At 61.9% G+C, this 21948-nt stretch overlaps 2 protein-coding genes across 2 annotated transcripts in view; one reads left to right on the top strand and one right to left on the bottom strand.

Moving 5' to 3' along the window:
• The first annotated feature begins 4791 nt into the window (after positions 1 to 4791).
• PTP4A3 (protein tyrosine phosphatase type IVA, member 3) lies at positions 4792 to 12618 on the top strand. The gene is made up of 5 exons (XM_012647987.1): positions 4792 to 5139; positions 7105 to 7197; positions 9405 to 9535; positions 10278 to 10352; positions 12471 to 12618. Exons 1-5 carry the CDS (start codon positions 5035 to 5037, stop codon positions 12586 to 12588), a joined length of 522 nt encoding a protein of 173 aa, XP_012503441.1. The 5' UTR covers positions 4792 to 5034; the 3' UTR covers positions 12589 to 12618.
• A 3192-nt stretch (positions 12619 to 15810) lies between these two features.
• The window catches only part of MROH5 (maestro heat-like repeat family member 5), a 62890-nt gene continuing 56752 nt past the window's right edge, over positions 15811 to 21948 (bottom strand). The window contains exons 24-30 of the mRNA XM_012647946.1: positions 21738 to 21881; positions 18371 to 18547; positions 17645 to 17800; positions 16857 to 16979; positions 16551 to 16653; positions 16261 to 16335; positions 15811 to 15911 (exon numbers count right to left, since the gene is read on the bottom strand). Of these exons, the coding sequence (XP_012503400.1) occupies positions 15811 to 15911; positions 16261 to 16335; positions 16551 to 16653; positions 16857 to 16979; positions 17645 to 17800; positions 18371 to 18547; positions 21738 to 21881 (879 nt within the window). The remainder of the gene's footprint in view (positions 15912 to 16260; positions 16336 to 16550; positions 16654 to 16856; positions 16980 to 17644; positions 17801 to 18370; positions 18548 to 21737; positions 21882 to 21948) is intronic.

Below are 21948 nucleotides of genomic sequence, written 5' to 3' on the forward strand. Positions count from 1 at the left end.
CCACTGGGGGGCGGGACGAGGTGGAGTTTGCAGGCGTGGCTGTGCCAGGCTGGGCTGACGGTGATGCTCTCTGGATGTGTATGTGAGGGGAGCCTGGGACGGGGCCATGTTCTCGGCAGGGACCCTGGCCAGCCTGCCTCTACCTGCCCCCACCCCAAGCACTAACCGCTGATTGCCGGGGCCAGGCTGTCTGTCTGTGAGCTCGGTTCCCAGGGAGACAAACCTCCAGGACCCTGTGTGCTGGGGGCTCCACCCACCCAGCTCCGCCCTGCTCCAAGGGGCCCTGAGTGCAGGGTCGGTACCGAGTTGACCGTGATGGCAGGCTCCGCTCCTGGGCTCATACTCTGGGGAGCATGCGAGCTCCCAGCCACTGTACTCCTGGAGGCAAAGCCAGGGCCCTTCTGGTGCGGGCAGGCCAGGAACCTCAGGGGGTGTCATGGAGGGCTTCGTGGGAGGGGGGGCATCTGTACCGAGCCTTGGCGGTTGAGTGGGATGTGGAGACAGCTCCCTAGCTGACTCCTGCTTGCTGGTGTGACCCTGAGGGTGCTGCTATTCTCAGTGCCTCAGTTTCCTCACTTGTACGGGGCCGGGGGTGGGAGGGGTGGATGAGAGTAGCCACCCTGCAGGGTGCTCTGTAAACAGAGGAGTCCTCCCCCGTGAGGCTGGTGAGCTGGGCGGGGGTCTGAACAGGGTCACTCGGGCCACCCTTATCCTGTTGGTGCCAGCACCTTAACCCGCCTCCGCGGGGGTCCCTGCATTTCTATCTTCAGAGCTGGGCATGCTCCTTCCAGGCCTTTGCCTGTGCTGTGCTCCCACTCTGTGGGCCAGGAACCCTGTGCAGCCCCCTCCTCTCTGCTGCCGGGTGGCTGTGGGAGCCTGGAACGTTCTAGGGAGGGAGGCAGGGCAGCGCCCTGGCTGGGCCTTTCTCCTCCAAGGGTGCTTCTGCTCCTTCATGGTCCCTCTGTCTGTCTGCCCCGGGCTATATTTAGCCGGCAGGTGTGGGAGCCACCCCCAGCGGGGTCGCATGCAGGTCGCCACCCCCCACGTGACACTTGGGCGCTATAAATAGCCCCAGGCCTAGGCTGAGGCTGCGGCATTGCTGGAGCCCTTGCCGCTGTGGGAAGGGCGCCCGCCAGACCCTGGCCCAGGCGGCCAGCTCCGCTCGGAGGTGCGGAGGTGCGGGTGAGCCTGGGCGGGCGTGACGGGCTGGGTGGGGAGCCCCTCTGTGCCCCCACCGCGACTGGCCCGGGGCCCCCAGCCTGCCCGACCCCAGCCCTTCCCACGGAGCTGCGTCGCCTCTCCTGGGCCCCCACTGAGCCCTAGGCCTCCAGCCCTGCCAGTAGCCTAAGGGGGGGCCCCTCTCTGAAGCCTGTGGATTCAAACTTTTTAACCCACAGTGCCACTGGGAATGAGGGCGGTAGCCTCCCTGAACTTCGGGTTTCTGTGCACTGGGGTTCAATGTTTTCCTGCCTCCTACACCTGAGGCTGAAGAACCCACTTAGCTGGGCTCTGGCCTGGCCAGGCCCCAGAGAATGTTCTCCCCTTTCCTGGCCTGCTTCCACATCTGGCAGACAGGGACAGAGATGGGCCCTCCCTTCAAGGGTCGTGAGAGGGTCTGTTATGGCACTAGGAGAGGGTTCTCTGCCCACTGGCCAGAGTGTCCGGGCCAGGATCCCAGGAAGGTGGCTGCAGGAGTGGCAGCCGGAGGGCAAGAGGGAAGGAGGGGCTGAGGCTCCCAGCAGGGCTTGTGGCAGGGGTGGGATGGGGTGGGGTGGGGGCTGGCAGCAGCAGAGAAGCTGAAACAAGGCTGGTCTCACAGCTGATTGGGGTTGGACGGCCCGTCCCCATTTCACAGATGAGGAGCCTGAGGCCTCGTCTGCAGGGAGTTCTCATTGCCCACCTTGGGGATCCTGCCTCTGCCCAGACCTAGAGCTGAGGGGGATCGGGAGGTGGCCAGATGGGCCTTGGCTGCCCACGGGAACCACCGGCTCTGAGGGCCAGCTGCCTGCTCCCATGGAGCTAGAGTTCCCCCCTTAACCCTTACTCTCTGGGCTCTACTCAGTGACCTCACTAAGGGCAGTGTGGGTGTGCAGAGGGCTTCTCCCTCGGGAGTGGCCACCGGGCAGTGTTCGGCCATGTGGGGCAGGAGGGTAGGACATCACTGCTTTGCTCTTACCTCGGGCTGGAGACCTCGGACTGCAGACAAGTGGGGCGTGTGGTTGCCACAGCCCAACCTGGTCCAACCTCTGCCTGGATCCCTGACCCCATTCTAGCCTGAGCCCTGGCCCCTGACTGCAGCCCAGTCTGAGCCCTGACCCCTGCAGACATGGACATCCTCAGGCCCTAGGTGGGCAGTGGTGTGGGGATGGGTCAGAGCCCCCTCCCTGCAGTGACCTGCAGCCCTGAGGACCTATCCAGGGATACCAGGCAGCAGAGCCAGGCATGGGCTATTGTCTGTGGGGTCTCCCCAGGTCCCCAGCAGCTGTGGGTGGTGAGAGTGGGTCAGCTCCCACAGTGCTGTGGCTTCTTGGGCCTCTTTTCCTTCTTTTTTTCTGTAAACATGAGCTCAACTCAGGCGCGCGTGCATACACACACACACACACACACACACACGCACGCACGCACGAGAGCGAGAGCGCGCTCTCAGGGACATTCTGCCGTCCCAGGAGGGACCCAGCTGTTTGTGTGCTGTTAGGACCTGGTGGCTTTCCTCACCTGCACTCAGAGCCTGTGCTCGCTCCAGGCAGGGCAGAGTGGGAGCTGGCTGCGCCAGGGACAGGAATCCTTCCCTCTGCCTTTCGCCTCCTTCTGGGGTCCCTCCATCGTAACCTTCCCAGGACCATGCGAGGGACAGAGTGTGAGATGGCGCCTGTCCTGAGCCTGTGAGTGCTGGCCACGGCCTAGGGTGTGGCGGGCAGGCTAGTGAGGAGCCCCCACCGTCCTGCGCAGCCGCAGCCCTGGGCAGTGGGGGCCAGCAGTGGTGGAGCCAACTGCTCTGAGTGCGGGGGCCCAGGCTCGTGCCCTTCCTGCACCCAGGCTGAGGCTCTGGGGGCCCAGCCTCCCTGGTGGGCAGCTGGAGCAGGGGTGCTGGGGCAGGGCAAAGGTGAGAGGAGGTGGGGGTTGGAGCACCGTGCCAGGGGGCGCCCATGAGGTGCCCCTTCCCTGGGCAGAGAGAAGGAGGCAGGGACAATGAGCAGATAGGAGTGGCGGGGTGGGGCTTGGGTTGCGTCCAGTGGCTGGAGGGTCTGCTAACCACTGGGTCATGGCAGGGGGTGAGGGGCCTTGAGGTTATCTTTTTGTCCCCTCATCATGCAAATGGGGTAACTGTGGCCCAGAGAGGCCAGTGACACGCCCAAGGTCTCCCAGCACTGCTATGGGGTGGGAGGGAGGCTGGGTGCTCCTGAGACCCCCTTGCCTGAAACCTTGGGGTCATGAGACCCAGGACCCTGTCACAGTGTGACCCTACTCCTGGCCACCGTGTAGCTGGCCCTTTGGCTGTTGTGGTCTGTCCCTGCCTCTCGGAGCTCTGGGAGCGCAGAGCCCAGCCTGTCTGTGTACCTGGCTGTCCCCATGAGTGCAGTGGGGACACCATGGCTGGGTGGACAGGGATGGGCAGGACACGTTCTGTGGAAAGTAAGAGGCGACTAGGGTGGCTCACGGCCATGCGTGGGGCCTGCCCCAACTCCAGGGTACCCTGGCAGCACCAACTAGGCCTGAGCCCCTTTCCTTGAGGACGGGCACCCCAGAACAATCTGGGCTCAGACATTCCACAGGGCCAAGGATCTGAAGAGGAGAAGGGTGCTGACTTGGGGTGGGGTATCTGCTGACCACAGGCTGCTGGGCAGGGCCAGGCTCAGCCCTCCATGGGCTCTGTCACCACAATTGGACCCGTGATCTGCGCACTGGGGTTCAGCATGCTCCTGGGGGGGGGTGTGTCCCTGAAATTCTCCTCTTCTTCTGTCCCCCTCTATCACATCCTGGTGGCTGTCCCATCACCTCAGGCCCCTAGGTCAGCCCTGGTAGGAGCTGTCCTTCCTTGCGCTCTCATGTGGGGAAGTTGAGGCCCATGGAGAGTCACCCATTCATGTGGCCACAGGCAGGGCCCTGGGAGAAGCCCGTGACTGTGGGCTCGGGGCAGGAGGCAGGGCTCCTGGTGACCCCTTCCTGACCATTTCTCTCCTCCCTAGACGTTGTAGCCTGCCGCTGACCAGCGGGGATGTGTGGAGAGGGCCTGGGGGCTGCTCTGAGTCCTGCTGCGCCCTGCACCGCCGCTGCGCCTGCTGCTGAGGGGGCCTCCGCCTCCGGCTCCCACCATCGCCCTCGCCCGCCGATGGCCTCCGCTGCCTGGCCCAGGGCCGGCTCTGCAGCCTGAGACCCCTGGCCCCCTCCAGGACTCCTGGGACTTGCTGTACCCCGATGGGGTAACGTGACAGTGGCCCTGTGCATCCGAGGCCTCAGCGGCCACGGCCGCCGCTGCCTGTGACCCCACCCCAAGACTGCCGGAGTTGGATCAGTTCATTTTTTCTTGTCCTTGGGAGTTTGGGGCCCACCCTTGAGCTAAGGGGGCTGTCTGCCCACCACTGATGCAGAGAGGGTGTCCCCAGTGGTGGGCCCAGCGCTGGACACTGCCCTGGTGGCTGGATTCGCTTTGGGTTTTTTAAATTTTCTTTGCTGAATTTTTTTGGTTGTTATTTTTGTTTTTGCCTCTTTATAATTATCCAGCTCTGAGAGATAGGAGTTTGGAGCTGCCCGTTTCACTTTGGGGGCCTGTTTTGTTCCTTTTCTTTTTTAAAGAGTTGGGTTTTCTTTTTTAATTATCCAAACACCGGGCAGCTTCCTTCCCCTCTCCCAAGTATTTGCACAATATTTGTGCGGGGTGTGGGGGCAAGTTTTTAAAAGTCTTTTCCCTCTCTTGGACAAGCACAGGGATCTCATTCTGCTTGGTTTTGGGGGCTGGTGGGGCTTCTCTGGCCTGGCCCCGGCCTCTCCAGCCCCTGCTGGCCCCGCTGCGCCCGTCCCGCGTGGGGCGGGAGCATGGCGCGGATGAACCGGCCCGCCCCGGTGGAGGTGAGCTACAAGAACATGCGCTTTCTCATCACGCACAACCCCACCAACGCCACCCTCAGCACCTTCATCGAGGTGAGTGGGGGCAGCGTGGGGTCTGGCAGGATGGGTTTAGAGCGGAGGGACTCCACGCTGCGTGGCTAGAGGCGGGTTGGGAAGTGAGGGCGTAACAGGCTGGGCCCTGAGTGGTGGGACATCGCCTTGGCTGGGGCTGTCCTAGCCCTTTGCCCACCCTTTGGCCTCCGTGCAGAGGCTGAGCGAGAAGGGCGGGGGGGCCCTGATGTGAGAAGTGGCTGCTTAATAGGGGACAGGCAGATGGGGACAGGTGTGCAAGTTGGCTCCATGGCCAGCCTAGGCCACAGGAAGCCTTTTTGGGCTTTGGTGAGGCTTCAGGTTAGACCAGGCTGGGCTGGGGGCTTCAGGGCTCAGATCTCTTGTGTGAGGAGGGAGTGACCACGGAGGTAGTGACCACTGCACCCTGGAGAGCCAGGAGCAGAGAGACCAGCTCTCCGCAACTCCAGCAGACGCGGCCAGAAGCATTGGCAGAACCCATGCTGGGAACCGAATCTGGAGCTGTCCGCGTGGCCTCCCGTGGGAGCCGGGCCTCTGCGGCGCTCGCTGCTGTGTGCAGAGCCTGCACCACGCACGGCTCTTTCAGAGGTCGCAGTCGCGTGCGGGGTCATTTTTGGCCTCAGACTCTATTTTTCCCTCTGTAACGTGAGTCGCCATGAACTTGTCATAATTAAACAGGGCCATGGGCATGAGAGGGCACTGAAAGCTAGAGAGAGAGGCAGTGGGCCCCTGGTCACCGAGCCAGATGCCCATGGAGGATGGCCGCCCCTTTTCACACCTGACACCCTCGAGATGACAGCAAGGCTGGTAAGCGTAGCACCGGGAGTGACCAGGGGCAGGGCTCAGAATGTGACCAGGGTTGGGTTCAGTGTGTCACCAAGGGACGGGGCTCAGTGTGTGAGCAGGATTAGGGCTTTATGTATGACCAAGGTTCGGGCTCGGTGTGTGAACAGGATCAGGACTCAGTGTATGGCCAGGATCAGGGCTCAGCATGTAACCAGGGTTGAGGCTCAGTGTATGACTAGGATCAGGGCTCAGTATATGACCAGGGTCAAGACTTAGCATGTGACTAGATCAGGGCTCAGTGTGTGACCAGGGTCAGGGAGGGCTCAGTTGCCCCTGCTAAGGGCACAGAGGGACTCTGGTGTACCCCCATGGTCTCAGAGCCTGGCACCTCCTCCTACTCCCTGTATTCTTACAATAGTTGGCTTTTGGGCTCCCTGTGTCCACTGTCCCCATCGTATGATCAGCAAGACTCAGCAACTGATTCCTCACCACTCCCAAAATAGCTGCAGGGAGCAGGTGGGGGTGGGAACAGCCCTTGCACGTGGCCGCATGGAGTGGGGTATAAATATCTATCTGGCTGTGCGTGACCATGACCTTTTCCCTGGTAGTGTGGGCTTCCCCACTGGTGTGCAGGGTCTGGCTATCTGAGCGGGCACCTGCCCCCTGCTCTGAGGCTCCTGCCAGCTGAGGCCTGCCCCTAGGAGACTCTGAAGGGCTCCTGGGCTGAGCCTGCCAGCGGGGGGCTGCCCAGATGCAGGGCCCATGTGTGGGCTTGGGGGGCCTCTCCCTCTGGGGGACTCAGTAGCTTTGCCTGGAAAATGGGGCCTTGCTGGTAGGATTGGGTGTCCTGAGCACTGCAGCGGAGGGAGGCAGTGTGCCGGGAGCAGTGGTCGCAGCTGTCCAGCTGTGAATTGCAGTGGCTGTAGGTGGGAACACCTTCCTCTCTGCTGTTGGGCCAAGGGTCAGGTGCCCGGCAGCATCAGGAAAGGCTCTGCCACCCCCAGACGCCACCCTGGCCAGTCATGAGCCTGAGGGTCCACCATAGGTGGGGCACACTGCATCTGAGCCTTCCTGTCTGGTCCAGGGGACACGGCCCTGCCCTGGGGGCTCCAGTCAGTGGGCCCTGACCCCCGAGCCCTGCAGCCCCAGGCCAGCCTGCCTCCTCCCTCCTCCCCCCACCAGGACCTGAAGAAATACGGGGCCACTACCGTGGTGCGCGTGTGCGAAGTGACCTACGACAAAGCCCCGCTGGAGAAGGACGGCATCACTGTGGTGGTGAGGGCCGCGTGGCGCTGGGACACCGCTGTTCCGTGGGGGGTGGGTGGAGGGGTCCTCTTGGCCTAGGCGGCCCTTCTCAGCCTGGGTGCTCCTCTCCGCCTGGGCAGTAGGTTTGTGCTCCTTGCTGTGGGGCAGGCACATGTGGCCTCTCTAGTGCCACCAGCCATTCTGCAGCCTGTTTGCACCAGGACCACATGTGTCTGGGCACATTGGGAACAGGCTGAACGTCAGGACATGTGACACGGAGAAAGTCACACCCTCTGCACTGCATTTTTCCACATCTAGAGTGGGCTGGCCCAGCCTGCAGGCAGAGGGTTGCACACACTCGGTGCATTAGCCCGGCTGCAGCTCCCGAGAGCCGGGCCCTCCTGCGTGCCGGGGTCTTAGACTCAAAGCAGCCCCTTGTGTGGTTCCATCTTGGGGAAACTGAGGCTTCGGTCAGGCCACATGGTGGGAAGGCATGAGCCTCTGCCTAGGGTGACACACAATTATGCCCCTAACTGCCGGGTGCACTCCCCATTGGGGTCTAGGGCTATGACCCCCAACAGCCCTGCCTGGCAGAGCAAGGCTCCCGCGTGGACGGGGCTGCGGGGCTCAGCGGGTGTGCGCTCGGTTCCCTGCGAGAACCCTGGCAGAGCCAGGCCCTGTGGGGCTGCGTGCAGGCTGCCTGGCTCCTCCACGCCTGGCCTGTCTCAGGCTCACCTCCCTCTCCTGCCTGGTGTCTGGGGCCCTGTTGCCGGGCAGCAGGTCCCTGGGAAAGTTCTCTGCAGAGGCTGTGGGGAGGGACCCTCAGGGCCGTTTCCCTGGCTCCTCCCGCCCTGGGGAGCCAAGTCTAGGTGGAGAGTAGGGCAGTTCTGCTGCCATGTCCCTGTGGAACGGGCCATAGCAGCCAGACCCCCGGAGCCAGCCCTGTGGAGTCCACCCCAGTCTGGCGGCTGGCGGCTCCCCTGCCACAGGCTTCCCCACCCGGGCTGGGGCAGGGAGTGAGGCCAGCCTGGTGTGCAGCAGGCCCTGCCTCGCTGTGCTTGGGCCTCTGTCTCTTCCCCGCAGTGCGGAGGACCCATTCCTCACTGCCTTTCATCCAAGGGCCCCATTTTGGCAGGTATCGCTGTGTTTAGTGGCCACTGCTTGGCAGTTGGGAGTGGTGGAAGAGCTGGTGCTTTGGGGCCAGACAGGCCTGGATGGATCCTGCCTCTGCCCCTTCCCAGCCATGTGGCCCCACAGGTCACTCTGAGTCTGAGGCTCCTCATCTTAAAGTGTGGGTGCTTGGAAGGCTGGGAGGCGACGGTGTGTAAGCGCCTCTTGGCACAGGGCACGTCAGTGACCCTCCCTCCCCACACTGCAGCAGGAGGATTTGGGTTAGACTTGGGTCAGGCGTGCCTCCAGGAGTTGCCCTGCCTGGAGGCCGGAGAGGGGGTGAGGTGACCCCGAGGGCTGCCTTTCAGCCTCAGTGGGCCCTTGCGGGTTCACCCCTGGTAGCGCGCGGCACCAGCTGTGGAGCAGTCCCTGGCCCTGTGTGAACTGCCTCACCGAGGCGGAAGGGTCTCGTCCCCACTGCGGCACGCCCTCGGCTGAGCCCTCCCCACGCAGACTGGGCTCGCCTCACCTACCTCTCCAGGGCGGTGGGGGCCCGTGGGAAGTGCAGCTCATTTTCCAAAACCAAATGAACCCTCTGCTCCCAGGACACCTGCTGGAAGGTCGCAGGCTTAACTGACAGTCCTGCTCCCAGAAATATGGCCTCACCCTACCGCCCTTTCTTCATTCCTCCCAGGGCCTGAGCTGTGTGGCCACGTTTGGGGGTTGGGGATGCAGACAGGCATGTGTCAGCCATCTTGTGTGCCACCGTGGAGGACAAGACCCCTTGGGCCTGCTGACCTCAAACCTCTCAGGCTGCCACGGGCATGCAGGTGGGGTGGGGGGAGGAAGCAGGGCTCATGGGCTGTGGAGGCGCTATTCAGAAAGGGGCGGGGTGGTCCAGGAAGGCTTCCTGGAGGAGAGGACAGCTGAAATGAGCAGGAAGCGACGAGTCTGGGGCACTCACGGCGGGGCACTCATGGCCAGGCCGTGCCTCTACCCTAAGTGGGCTCCCGGCATCCACTGCCTCTCTCAAAGCACCCTGTCTCGTTCCAGCCAGCTTGAGCCCCAGGGCTACCTCTCCCTGCCACATCTGGGTCAGGGTCCTCACGGGCTGCTTCCCTCTGCAGGACTGGCCGTTTGACGACGGGGCGCCCCCACCTGGCAAGGTCGTGGAGGACTGGCTGAGCCTGCTGAAGGCCAAGTTCTGCGAGGACCCTGGCAGCTGCGTGGCCGTGCACTGCGTGGCGGGCCTGGGACGGTGAGCTGTGGGCTGGGCTCGCCACATCAGGCGCTGCTGCTGCGAGCTCAGCTTGAGGTTGGGTGTCTGGTGGTCTGACCTTCTCGCTTTTGGATGTGGGTCCGGAGCACACATCCCCGTGACCTTCCCAGAAGCCCATGCATGATGGCTCCCAGACAAGTCCTTTAACATCCTCACAGGAGGAAGTCCTTCCTCAGGTCTAACCCAGCCCCCCTCCTGCTGTGGTTCAAACTGTCCCTGTACCTCGTGCAGGAAAGGAGCTGCTGCTCCCCCTCCCCAGACACAAGGACACCCCCAGGGCCTTGGACCCCTGTAGCAGGAGGAAGGGCAGCCTGGATTTGACTGAAATGACCCAGGGAGTGGGACCCCACCCCCCATTTGCAGGGGGAGGACCAGCCAGCGGGTTGATGGCAGTGTGTCTCAAGTTCTTATCCTAGGCCAGACCCGAGCTAAATGCTTTACCTGTGCTCCCTTGTTTACCCATCTTGCCAACAAATTTTACATGTGAAGGGTCCAAGGCACAGAGAGGTTGCCCGAACCACCGGAGGTTGCACAGTAGGGACAGGAGGGATCTGGGATTTGGGCCCAGGCAGCCTGATTGGCTCCAAGCCAGTGCCCCTATCGGGGAGCTTAGGGCAGTGGGCCCCCTGTGCCCCCATGCCCTGCGTCTTCCACAGGTGGCCTGGCAGGGGGACAGGGCATGTGGGCTCAGATGACCCCAGCCCAACCGTCTTGTCCCCAGGGCTCCGGTCCTCGTGGCGCTGGCCCTCATCGAGAGCGGGATGAAGTACGAGGACGCCATCCAGTTCATCCGACAGTGAGTGCCTGGCGGGGGAGGGCAGGCTGTGATCCCCGTGTCCAGGTGAGAGGTCCTGGCGCCCAGGGCCTGTGCTCGCTGTATACCGCTCCAGCACCCTGCGGCGTTTGCTGGGTGGTGCCCTCAGCCGAGGCTGCATCAGTCAGGACAGGCTGGGCTGAGCTGCGGAAACAGGCAGCCCCAGAGTCTTTGAACAGGGAGGCAGAGGACAGGAGCCGTGGTGACAGCACTGCAGCGGGTGCTGCTCTGCTAACTGCCACAGAGGGCCGCTTGCCGAGTGTGTCCTTCCTGCCCTCACAGACACAAGCTCCTTAGGCCCCCGCCATCCTGCCGTGGGGGTGGGACTCACTTCGCTGTTCAAGGAGGAAGGACCTGTGGAAGCCATCCAGCCCAGCCCCTTGGTGTAAACCAAGACCCTGAAAAATCCCACAGTGCCGTGCCCACCGCAGGGCGAGTACGCGGGCTGGTGTCTCTCGGAGCTGCCCCAGAGTCCTGCTGCTTCTGCCCTACCCTCTAGAGGTTTCAAGGCTCGCTCTCCCCTCTGCGTGGCTGGGTGGCCTCCCTGGGGAGGGCTCCCCTCTGCCCACTGCTCCCAGGAAAAAGGGTCCTGGGGCAGGCCGCAGGCACACTGACGCTGCACACCTGAGGCCTGCCCCAGCCCAGCTGCTGCATGCGCACGCACGTGTGTGTAACACTCCTGCTCTTGTGCTGCTCCTGAGATGGCCTTGGCCAGGCACAGCCAGCTCTTCACTCCCGAGGCAGCTTGTTACCAGCCATGCTGGCCCGCCCCGTGTGTCCACGTGAGAGGGCGTGCCTGCAGGCGCTCAGGTCTCCTGGGGGAACCCAGGTGCACACGCATCTGCACTCACCCATGGACACGTGCACACACACAGGTGGCTGTGTGCACGTACGAATGCATGGACACAGACACAGGTGCGCACACACAGGTGGTGCACACATGCACATTCAGTTGTGCACATATACATGCTCACACACGCCAGCACACACACGCACACACAAGCACAGATGTGAACGCCCTTCACTCTCTTTCTCCCAGTGCACCTTGGTGTGGCTCTGGGGAGGGCTGGCTGCCAGGTCTTCACCGTGGCTCTCCCGCCCCACGCCTGGCTAAGCCTCCGTGGCTTCGGCTGCATGGCTCCCTCTGCTCCAAGATGCATCGGTCAGGGCAGGCTGGGCCGTGCAGCAGAAACAGGCGGGCACAAGCCCTGGTGACTCACAACACTGATTGTTTCTTGCTCACATTGTGTGCCTGACATGGTTAGTGGGGACTCTACGCAGGGAACCAGCTGAGGCCAGAGTGCATGGTCACACCTGAGGTCATGGGTAGGTGGGGACGGATGAGCCTCCAGAAGTGCTAGGCCCCCACTTGCCCTGTCGCCTCAGGGTCTCTCAGGCTCCTCTGCAGTGTCACCTCCTCCAGGAAGCATCTCCTGTTCCCCGGGCCAGGTACATGTGTGAAGCTGAGGTGGCAGGAACAGTGTGACCTCACAGGCCAGGTTCCTGCTGTCTTGGAGCTGGAAGCAGCGCGCTGCCGCAAGGACCCCACTGGCCCCACTGCCCTGCGCCAGGCTCTGTGCTTACCATCAGTCCTTCCGTCCCCCTGTGTCCTACCACCACAATCCCATTTCAAGATGAGGAACCTGAAGCTCAGGGAGGGAGTGGGACTTGGCCAGGGTGGCAGAGCTGGGAGGGTCAAGGCAGGACTCTGGCTCCTGAGTTCTGTGCACAGCCCTCCCTTGCTTGCAGCCCCCGCCTGTCCCCTGATGGTGGAAGTGCCCAGGCCCCACCCTTGGTACCCTCTTGGACCTCATGGCCTGTGGGTGGGGCGTACCCAGCTGGGGAGCCCGGGGAAGTCAGCCTGAAGGAGGTGACACCTAGGTGAATTTGGAAGTCAAGCAGGGGTGAGCCGCAGGTGACCAGTGACTGCAGGGAAGGGGACTCTGGCAGAGGGAACAGCCGGGCAAAGACCCCAAGGGAGGAGGCACTCTGCTGGCCACAAGGACCTGTACCCCCCACTGCACTCTGCCTCGAGCTCCTGGCCCGGGTGAGGTTGGCCAGCTAGGCCAGGTGATCCCATCCCTGTCCCCATCTTCCCAGGAAGCGTCGCGGAGCCATCAACAGCAAACAGCTCACCTACCTGGAGAAATACCGGCCTAAACAGAGACTGCGGTTCAAAGACCCACACACGCACAAGACCAAATGCTGCGTCATGTAGCTCAGGACCATGGCCAGGCCTGGGGCCTGTGGTGGCCCCGCCCTGCCCTGGCCCGCCCCTAGGGGCTCCGTGCCTTGGCCGGCCCCCATCTGGCCTTCCCTTCCCGCCCGGCACTTGTGACGGAGGAGTCCGACCGGCCCACCGGCCGTGTGCCCCCTTGCTGGTCTCTTCCACCTGCCCCTCCCGCGTCTGTCTCTGCCCCTGGTCCTGCGTGTCTGAGCCCAGTCGGGCCCCCTCTTCCCTGGCCTCCTGCCAGTATGCTCGATGCCACCCCGGCAGGGCTCCTCTCTGGCCTGTTTATTGCAGGGTAGGGGTGTGTTTTTTAACCACTGGGCCCAGCCCCTCCCCTACTGCCCGCCCCCGGACCTGTTCTCGGCACCTTGTTACCAGATCCCGGGCAGTCAGGTGTTCCGGACACTCTAAGGCAATAAAAAAGGAGCCGTGTCTGTGTGTGGAGTGTGGTGTGGGTGTGGGTGGGGTGGACGGCGGCCTTGGGGCAGGCGGGGGGAGGCTGCTGTCCCAAGAACCTGCTGTCCCTGCGCTGGGGCTCCCATGGCGCCCCCTGGTGGCCCCGCCGGGCCCCACACCCCTGACTGCTGCAACGTCTCTGGACTGAGTTGCGGGTCACGGTTTTTGGGGTTGGGGCAGCACTAGAAGGCGAGGCTGGGTCACCAGACTTGCCCTCTGCAGGACCAGCGGGGCTCGCTGGGTACATCTTCAGGGCCTTGTGTCCGGTGGGGTGGCCTCATTTCAGTCTCAGAGGCCCAGAGAAGGGAGCCGGTGGTGGTGGATGATTTCGGGCACTGGCTGCTGAGGCTTAGGGTGGAGGGATGCACCATCTCATCACCTCGGGGAGGAAGGGCACACGGGGGTTCCTGGGGCTGGGTCTGAGTGTGCGGAGAGGCCCCAGGGGAGGGGCCTGCCAGAGGCCATGGACTGTGAAGCTCATGTGCCTGTGTACGAAGGTTTCTTCCTGGGGGACCAGGCCCTGCCCTGGGCTGAGAAAAGAGGTACGATGAGGATGGGGCCACGCCTGGGAGGAGGGTGGCCCAGGGCTGGCCTGGCTGGCTGTGTGGAGGCTGGTGAGTGGTCTCTGCCCCAGGCCCGCCCCCAGGCACTGTCACCACCTGGGGACACCACCCAGAGGCCTTACTGGCCCCTTCTCTGAGTCACTGCCCCAGCCAGGTGCTTCAGTCCCAGACCAGGGGCCCAGGCTGCCCCCCACCTGGCCGCCCACCCTCTGTGCCCCTTCTACCTGCCCTAGGGGAGGGCCTCTCACCCATCCCCCGAGAAATCATTTTCCTCCTTTCCCTGGTGAGGAAATAGGCCAGGGCGAGCCCTGTGCCCAGGTGGCAAGACACCTTGCCAGGGGCTTGTTTCCCACAAACCATCTGCCCATCGCCAGGGCCGTCCTGTCCACTCTTGCAGCAGGGGCCTGGGGTGGCCAGGTGGGCTGCGCCTTCCTGGGGTCCTGGGATGGTGGCTGCAGGGGACACAGGCTCTGTCCCGCCATCCCTGCCTGGCATTGGACTGCTGTTAGCACTGGTGTCTCCGATGGGACACCTACTGTCCACCAGGCCCTGAGAGGCTGCTCGCCCTGCAGCAGCCCTGCCCGGTAGGAATTAGGCCCCTCCCCATCTCCAGTGAGTCCGAGCGGCTTGTCCAAAGTCAGTGTCGGCTCCAGGAATCCATCGAGCTTGGGTCCCCCAGCTCCGTGCTCTTGCTAAGAGAGACTTTCCAGAAGGGGGGATGAGCTGGATGATGGGCCAGCCGGACACTGCTCACAGGTGCCGGGTAGGCAGGCGGAACCAGCAAGCCGACTCCCGGGCGGACCGCATCCCTGCCCGGGACACAGCTCTGGCACCTCCTGCTCCCCCAGTGTCCAGCCAGGGGCTTCAAGTGAGGAGGAGCCGGTGGCAGGTGACCGAGGAGGTCAGTGGACAGGATGGGTGAATGCAAAAAGGCAGAACCTCCTGAAAGCCCGTTGTCAGGCGGCCCCGCCTCAGAGACGGACGATGGATGAGAGGGCCCAGACCTGCCGCCTTGGCTCCTGTGCGGAGCGGGGCTGCCAGCTCCACCCACGGTCGTTTTCCCCTTTCCTCAGACAAGTCTGGAACTCATAACTCTGTGTTTGGTGAAGGTCGCTGTATTTTTCAATCCACCATCCAAGGTTTGTGCAGCGCAGCCCTGCCCCGAGGGGCTCACGGGCTAGCGGTCCGCTCTTGAGAGGAGGGTGTGCTCCGCCTTGGGAGGGGGAGTTGAGGAGGGGCTGGGCTGGGGGACACTGGAGCTGGGCATTGGGGGTGAGCAGTGTGAGAGGTCGGGGAGGACTTCCCGGGGAAGGAGCTGCCCCAGCCAAGGTGTGGATGAGGGTCAGTGTGGTCGAAGGAGGGAAGGGTGTGGCGGGCTCCGGGGTGTCCTGCTGGAGGGGCGCTGGCTGGCCTGGCTGGGGTCTGGAGAAAGACACAGCCCGGGGTGAGGCCCCAGGAAGAGCTCCGTGGGGAGGGTCTCTCCAGGTGCTCCCTGGACCCACAGGCAAGGGAAGGGCTCATCTGCCTGTTTCACATGTGGGAAAACCCAGGCTGAAGGGGAAGGACCTGGCTGAAGGTTGGACAGGTCCCCAGGTGGCTCTCTGGGAGTTGAGGGGGTGCCTCCTCTAGATTTAGACTTCTAAGGGGTCTTAAAGATGGAACAACCGAGGCTCAGAGAGCCAAGACCCCTGCCTCAGACCACACAGGGTGGGCCAGCCCTGACTGGACTAAGCAGGATGGAGGGATGGAGGGAGACAGTGGGGTCCCCGGGCTGAGGGTGCCCTTCCCCACTGCTAGCCCGTCAGTCACGGTGGCGCTCCAAGCTGGAGACAAACTGCAGACCGCATGAGCAGCTTGGCGAATGCTCCGGGGCGGAGGCTGCCCTTGCAGCGCCCTGCCAGCGAGGGCTCAGGTCATGCTGACCAAGTTGATCCCATCTCTGTCCCTGGGCCTGACCCTGCCCCCGTCCCCGAGTCCTACCAGTGCTTCCTGGGGCTTAGCTTGGTCACAGCAGAGGGGCCCATGGGATGGTGGGCAGGGAGCTGACAGGTGTAACGCTTCTTTGTTGAATCTAGATTTTTCTTTTAAATGGAAAAATGTTATGCAGCCAAACTCTGTGTGGGTGGATGGGGCAGGGCTGACTGACCAGGTGAGAGGGAAGGAGGAGAGGGCGGGGGAGGACGGCTGGAAGTCACTGCTGGGGTCTGGCCAACACCTCTGGAAGGAAGGAGAGCTGCCTGGTGGCGAATTCCCGGATGCAAGGCTCTGGGTCTTTCTTGAGATCTTCAAAAGCTCCAGGAAAGGAGGGACCAGTCAGGGGACCCCAGCCTGGCCTGGGTAGGTGGTGGGAGGTGGGCAGGGTGGCGCCCTGACCCCACCTCTGACTCCAAGCCTGGGACAATTCCCTTCCCTTACCGTCCCCAGCCATTCCCGGCCCCTTATTTTATTGGAGCCCCCAGCAGCTGTGGAGTGGTGTGAGCCCTCTCCCAGGTGTCCTGATGGGGCCTGGGGAAGGGCTGGAGAAGCCCCTCCTCCTCTGGGGCCTCAGTCTTGCCATCTGCGGAATAGGTTTTAGAGCACTAGAGCTGGGGTGGGAGGGTGTGGGCAGGGGGAGGGTTTTGCAGGGTAGGGGGCTGCTTACTGCGGAGCAGCAGGTTGGTGTCAACATTGTTCACCATCTGGGACACAGCCTGGGGGTGGTGGCAGATGGTATAACCTGTGCAACAGATGGAGGAGCAGCTGGCCAGTGGGTCGGGGCTCCCTCTCTCCTTGGGGGCTCAGCCCCATCCCTACCCCTCCTCAGCCCCAAGGGCTCCCTCAACCCCCGTCCTTTCTTCTCCTGCCAGTGGGTGGGTCGGGGTGGGTGAGGGTCAGGAGTGCTCAGGAGGAGGCAGGCCTGGGGGTCTCTGAGCCGGGCCTGCCCTCTCCCACCTATGAAGAGTGCAGCCCACATCTTGATGTGGTGGTGGTGGCTGTGCAGGTAGCTGATGGCCTGTGACAAGTGGATGCTGAACTCCTCCTGGCTGTGGGTCATCTGGCCAGAGGAGGACACACCCATCACTGGCTGGGGCCGGGGGGCTGGCCTTGGAGGGACCACTGACCTGCAGCCCTGCCCTGGCCTCCCCCAGCCCTGGGTGTGTTCAAAATGAGTGAATGGGGAGCAGCCAGCCTGGCCTGCCACTCCTGTCCTGCCTCTTGTCCCACCACAGCCCAGTGTCCCCTCGCCTGGGCCCTCACCAGGCAGGTCCAGAGGAAGTGGCGGGCGCTGAGGCCCCTCTCCCAGGCCAGTGTGCAGAAGAGGGTGTGCCGTAGCTGCCAGCGCAGCAGCATGGCGCAGCGGTAGAAGGCGAACTTGGCCTGCTGCGGGGACAGCCACGGGAGGGGGTCACCCACCACCCCATGTCTCCGAGGCCCATCCCCTAGAGACCATGAGGCTTTGGTGGGCATCGGAGGCAGCTTGCTGTGCCAGTGTTCCCTGTCTCCTTCCCGCCGCACCCCTTGGGGACACCTCCCTGCCACCCTGGCTGCCTTGGGTTGGACTACACACAGCTCTCTGTTCCTTTGGAACTGGCTGCTACTTGTCTGTCTTCCTGATGGCAGGGAGCTGAGCTGTGTCTAGTGGTGGCTGCAAGGGCTGGTGCTGGCACATGGCAGGTGGGACTCAATCCATATTCAACAAGTTCAGTGAACAGCCTGAGCCCCCACCACGTGCCCGGGTCTGCCACACAGCAGTGAGCAGAATAGATCAGGTCCTGCCCACACAGACAGTACAGCCTTGCTGTGTATGTGTGTGTACATGTGTGTACACGTGTGTGTGTGCGTGCACAGGGAGGGAGCAGACTGTGGTCAGGGAAAGGGTGCTGGTGGCCAGACCCTCTGCCTGCCCACCTGCTGCCCATGGTGCACCCCTCACGCTCAGGTGGCCCTACTGCCATCTGCCTACCCAGTCCCTGGCCACCTGTGGGCCCCAGCCCTGGCCAAGGCGAAGGCCTGCCAGCCTGTCTTGCCTGCAGGTGGGCACTGACCGTGGCGACAGCTGGGCATTGGTCCTTCAGGTGCAGGAGCAAGGGCACCATGCTCTGGTGCACCTGGGTGCGCAGGCTGCTCAGCTCCCCGTCTGCCATCGCTGCCACCAGGGCTCCAAACAGTGCCATGGCTGCCGCCCGAATCTTGTCCCGTTCCTGCAAGGCAAGGGCTCAGGGCCACAGGCAGACGTGCTTAGGGGTTTGGCCCAGCTGTCACCCAGCTTGGGACCCCGCACCTCATGGCGGGGCTTGGGGGTCCCAGGGCAGGGCCTCCCCTCCCCTCAGTCGGAGCTGGCAGGGCCAGGTTCCGGCCTCCTCAAGGACACGGCATAGTTTGTCTCATACCCACAATCACATCCTGACACCCAAGTGCCAAGAGTGCAGCTGCGGGGTGGACTTATCCCCCTAATTTCCCAGTGAAGGGAAAACACGATGACATGTCATAAAGTTAAGAAATCTGGGCAGTCAGTTGTAGGACTGGTGAGGCTGGGGACAGTGAACGCTGACACTAGTTCACCCCGTGGAGGAGGGGCAGAGGCCCCTGGTGACACTGGGCGTACTGGGTCCACCTCTGCCCGGGTGCACACTCAGGCACTGGTGGGCCTCGGCCTCCCGGCAGTAGCTGGAAGGCGGTGGGGGTTGGGAGGCTCCCCACAGGCTGGAGGAAGGGGGCGCGCATGGGGGACGCAGGGACGGTGCGAGCAGGAAGGCCCCCGGCGCGCTCACGTCATCGAAGAATGAGCGGGCGTTGATGGCGACGCCGAGGCTCTGGGCACCTGCGCCTTGCCAGCCCAGGCGGTGCAGCACGTCTGACACGGTGTTCATGATGCGCACAACCACTGTCTCATCGTTCTGGAAAAATCCTTCGAAGAAGAACAGCAGCTGCCTGCGGAGCAGGTTTCCCTGGGGGCGGTGGGAGGCGGGGTGGTGGGCGGAGGCACCAGGCCCCACTGCCCCTGTCCTGGCCCCCATGTGCCAGGGGCCTGCCGGGGGTGACCTGGAGCTGTGCATCTGGCGGGCTCTGCCCACCATGGGGCGCTGTGCTCCCCCAGGAGCCCCGTGGCCTGCACAGGCTTCCCCTCTCTGAGCCCTCTGGGGTCTTCCTGGGGTTGAGACAGAAAGATGGGTGCACAAGAGACCACAATACTAGTTGGGTCCCAGTTCCCTCCTTCACCGAGTCCTGGGCCACCCTTCCCTTTCTCCACCCGACCCTGCCCTGCCCTAGTCCCACCTTGGCCACGGGTCAGGTGGAGTCTGGGGAAGGGACCAGACAAAGTTGGTCGAATAGCCCATACTGAAGTCACTGGTTTCTCCCATGGCAGGGATTTTGTGTGCACCAGGTGATGGCTCCAGACCTTTTATGTTGCAAATGACCATTATGTTCCATTTTTACACTTTGCTTCTTTTTTTTTTAAAAAAATTTGAATTCATTTCCAGCCAATTCTGTCTGCTCCACTTGTTGGCAGTGTATGCCTGAATTTGCTAGATGAATTGTCAGAAAGCAGTGTGTTGGCAAATGAATGTTTCCTGCCGTCGGGCCCTTTATCCATGCCTTGTATGCAGACCTGGGTGATTTTTTACAACTTTTAAACAAGTTTAAAGCAATTTTATTGGCTTCCTAAGCTCTGTTTGGTTTTAAAATACTAAATTCATTTTCAGCAAGTGAGTCATTCAATAGCAACACACACTTTCTGAGCATATATGGGGGCAGCCAGTATGCTAGGACTGGGGTTTTGCCCAGGGACAAGACAGGCAGAACAGAATTCTAGTCGAAGGGGATGGAAAAGGACCTAAAAAGGCACAATATGGTGTGCGTCTGTTCAGGTGGAGCAGGCTGTCTGCTCCGGCCCTGCCTGGTATAGCCTGTCCGCCCCATACCAGCAGGCCTCCAGGACTGGTCGTGCTCTTGGCTCTATTTCCTCTGGCTTGCTGACCAAGGAACTGTATGCCCTTCCCCAGACCCGGCCCTCCTGGTCTAGCAGAGCCCTTGTCAGCCTTTGCCGTTTCCCACAGAGCCCTACTCAGGGCAGGGGACAGAGGAGGCTCATGGAAACTGCCTAGATCATCTCCTTGCCTGGGACAATAGCTGGAGGAAGATGTAGAGATAACTGACCACTGAATGAATGAAGGAGGGAGCTAACGTGAATAACTGGTTAACTGAATGAATGAATAAATTATAAAGAATAAAAAAAATAATGAAAGAATGATTCGAAGGACCCAAGTAACAAGTGGATGGGTGAAGGGATGGATGGGGCAGTGGATGGTTGGATGGGTGGATGCGTGGAGGGTTGAATGGGGGAGTGGATGGATGGATGGGTGGAGGGTTGAATGGGGGAGTGGATGGCTGGATTGGTGGAGGGATGGGGGGTTGGATGGGTGAAGGGATGGATGGGGCAGTGGATGGTTGGATGGGTGGATGCGTGGAGGGTTGAATGGGGGAGTGGATGGATGGATGGGTGGAGGGTTGAATGGGGGAGTGGATGGCTGGATTGGTGGAGGGATGGGGGGTAGATGGGTGAATGGGTGGAGGGATGTATGGGGAGTGGATGGGTGGATGGGTTGAAGGATGGATGGGTGGATGGATGGGTAGATGGATGGGGCTGGATGAGTGGATGGGTGGAGGGTTGAATGAGGGAGTGGATGGTTGGATGGGTGGATGGGTGGAGGGTTGAATGGGGGAGTGGATGGGTGGAGGGATGGGGGGTAGATGGGTGAATGGGTGGAGGGATGGATGGGGTGGTGGATGGGTGGATGGGTTGAAGGATGGATGGGTGGATGGGTAGATGGATGAGGCTGGATGGGTGGATGAGTGGATGGGTGGAGAGATGGATGAGGGGGTGGATGGGTGGATGAATAGATGGATGGACAGATCAATGAGAAAGTGGTATCTAGCGTCCATCTCCCGTGATTAAGCACCTACGATACATCACGTGTATTGCAAAGGGTTTTGCTGGCCGTGGCCCTAATGGAGCTCTCCTTTTAACCATTTGGAGACCTGTGAGTCAAACAGAATTGGCATAAACTAGGCTGATGGGCAAATGGCTTTTGGATTTCTTTGGAAACTGTCCCTTCTGTGGCCTTCCTATGATCACACTTTGCCCCACAAGCCTGGAAAACCTTTATAATAGCCTCCTCCAACAGCAAGAGAATGGGGACTGAGCATGTCACCTTCCCCTGGGGTCTTAAAGCAGCCCCTGGGGTGGATGAGAGGAGCTGAAGGTGCCACACTTCCTGATCCAGTGAGAAAATCTGTCTCTCACTTGGCCTTTTATTGTGGAGTTAGCCCCTGGCAAGACCCACCAGGTGCCGGGCATGAAAGATTGTCGCTGCTGCTGCTGTGCGTGAGCAAACAGTTGGAGGGGTGGCCGTGTTCTGGGGACTGGCTGTAGCACAGCACCCATGACCTGCCTACCACAAGGCTGGCACTACCTACTCCCATTTCATAGATATGCACCCTGAGGCCCAGAGAGCTGGAAAACCTGCCAGCTAGAAGGTGCCAGAGTGGGGACTGGTCCAGGCCTGAACTCCTGACCATTGCACGGGGCCCCAGAGCCCTCAGCAAGGGCCATGTCCAAAATTCTATGGACTGAATTGGAGCTGTGGATGGTCTAAGGCCAGATCCCCCAAAGGCAACATCACAGGCCTTCTCCCCCAGCTGTTCATTATGGGATGTGGGTTGTTATGGTGATGGGGTGGAATTGGTTGGGAATGGAGAGGTAAGTCAACAACGGCTTGTTGGGGAGGGGCCTGTCCATAGGATTCTCAGAAGACGTTCTCTCTGGGCCAGGCTTGGGAGCCACCCGGCCGGCTCCACAGTGGCACCTGGAAGTCTGTAGTAGGATTTGTCTCTCTCCTGGGTGTGGAGGAGACTCTGTCCTCAGGGAATAGAAACTTCCATCCCTCCCATAACCTGCTCCATTCTATAGATGAGGAAACTTAGGCTCAGAGAAATGGAGTCAGTGTCCCAATCCACATTACTGGAAGTAGTGACAGAGCTGGGATTCCAGCCCAGAGGGTCTTGTCCACACCTGCTGCACCTGGCTGCTCTGTTGGGTGGGGTGTGTGCCAGCCACAGATCCCCTGCGGCTCTTACCTTCTCTGGATGGAAGAGGATGTTCCCCAGGCCCTGTAGGCTCAACACGCGGACCTCGGGGCTGGGGTCTCTGAGGCCTTGCCCCAGCACAGTCAGGGCAGCCTGTCTGGGGAGGACCTCCAGCAGGGCAGGGCTGTAGAGGAACTGGGAGGAAGGCAGGCCGTTAAGTTCAGCACCCTTTTCTGGGGAGCCTGTATCTGTGTCGAGGGGT

Source organism: Propithecus coquereli, unplaced genomic scaffold (genome assembly GCF_000956105.1).
Source record: "Propithecus coquereli isolate 6110/MARCELLA unplaced genomic scaffold, Pcoq_1.0 Scaffold28, whole genome shotgun sequence".
NCBI lineage: Eukaryota > Metazoa > Chordata > Mammalia > Primates > Indriidae > Propithecus > Propithecus coquereli.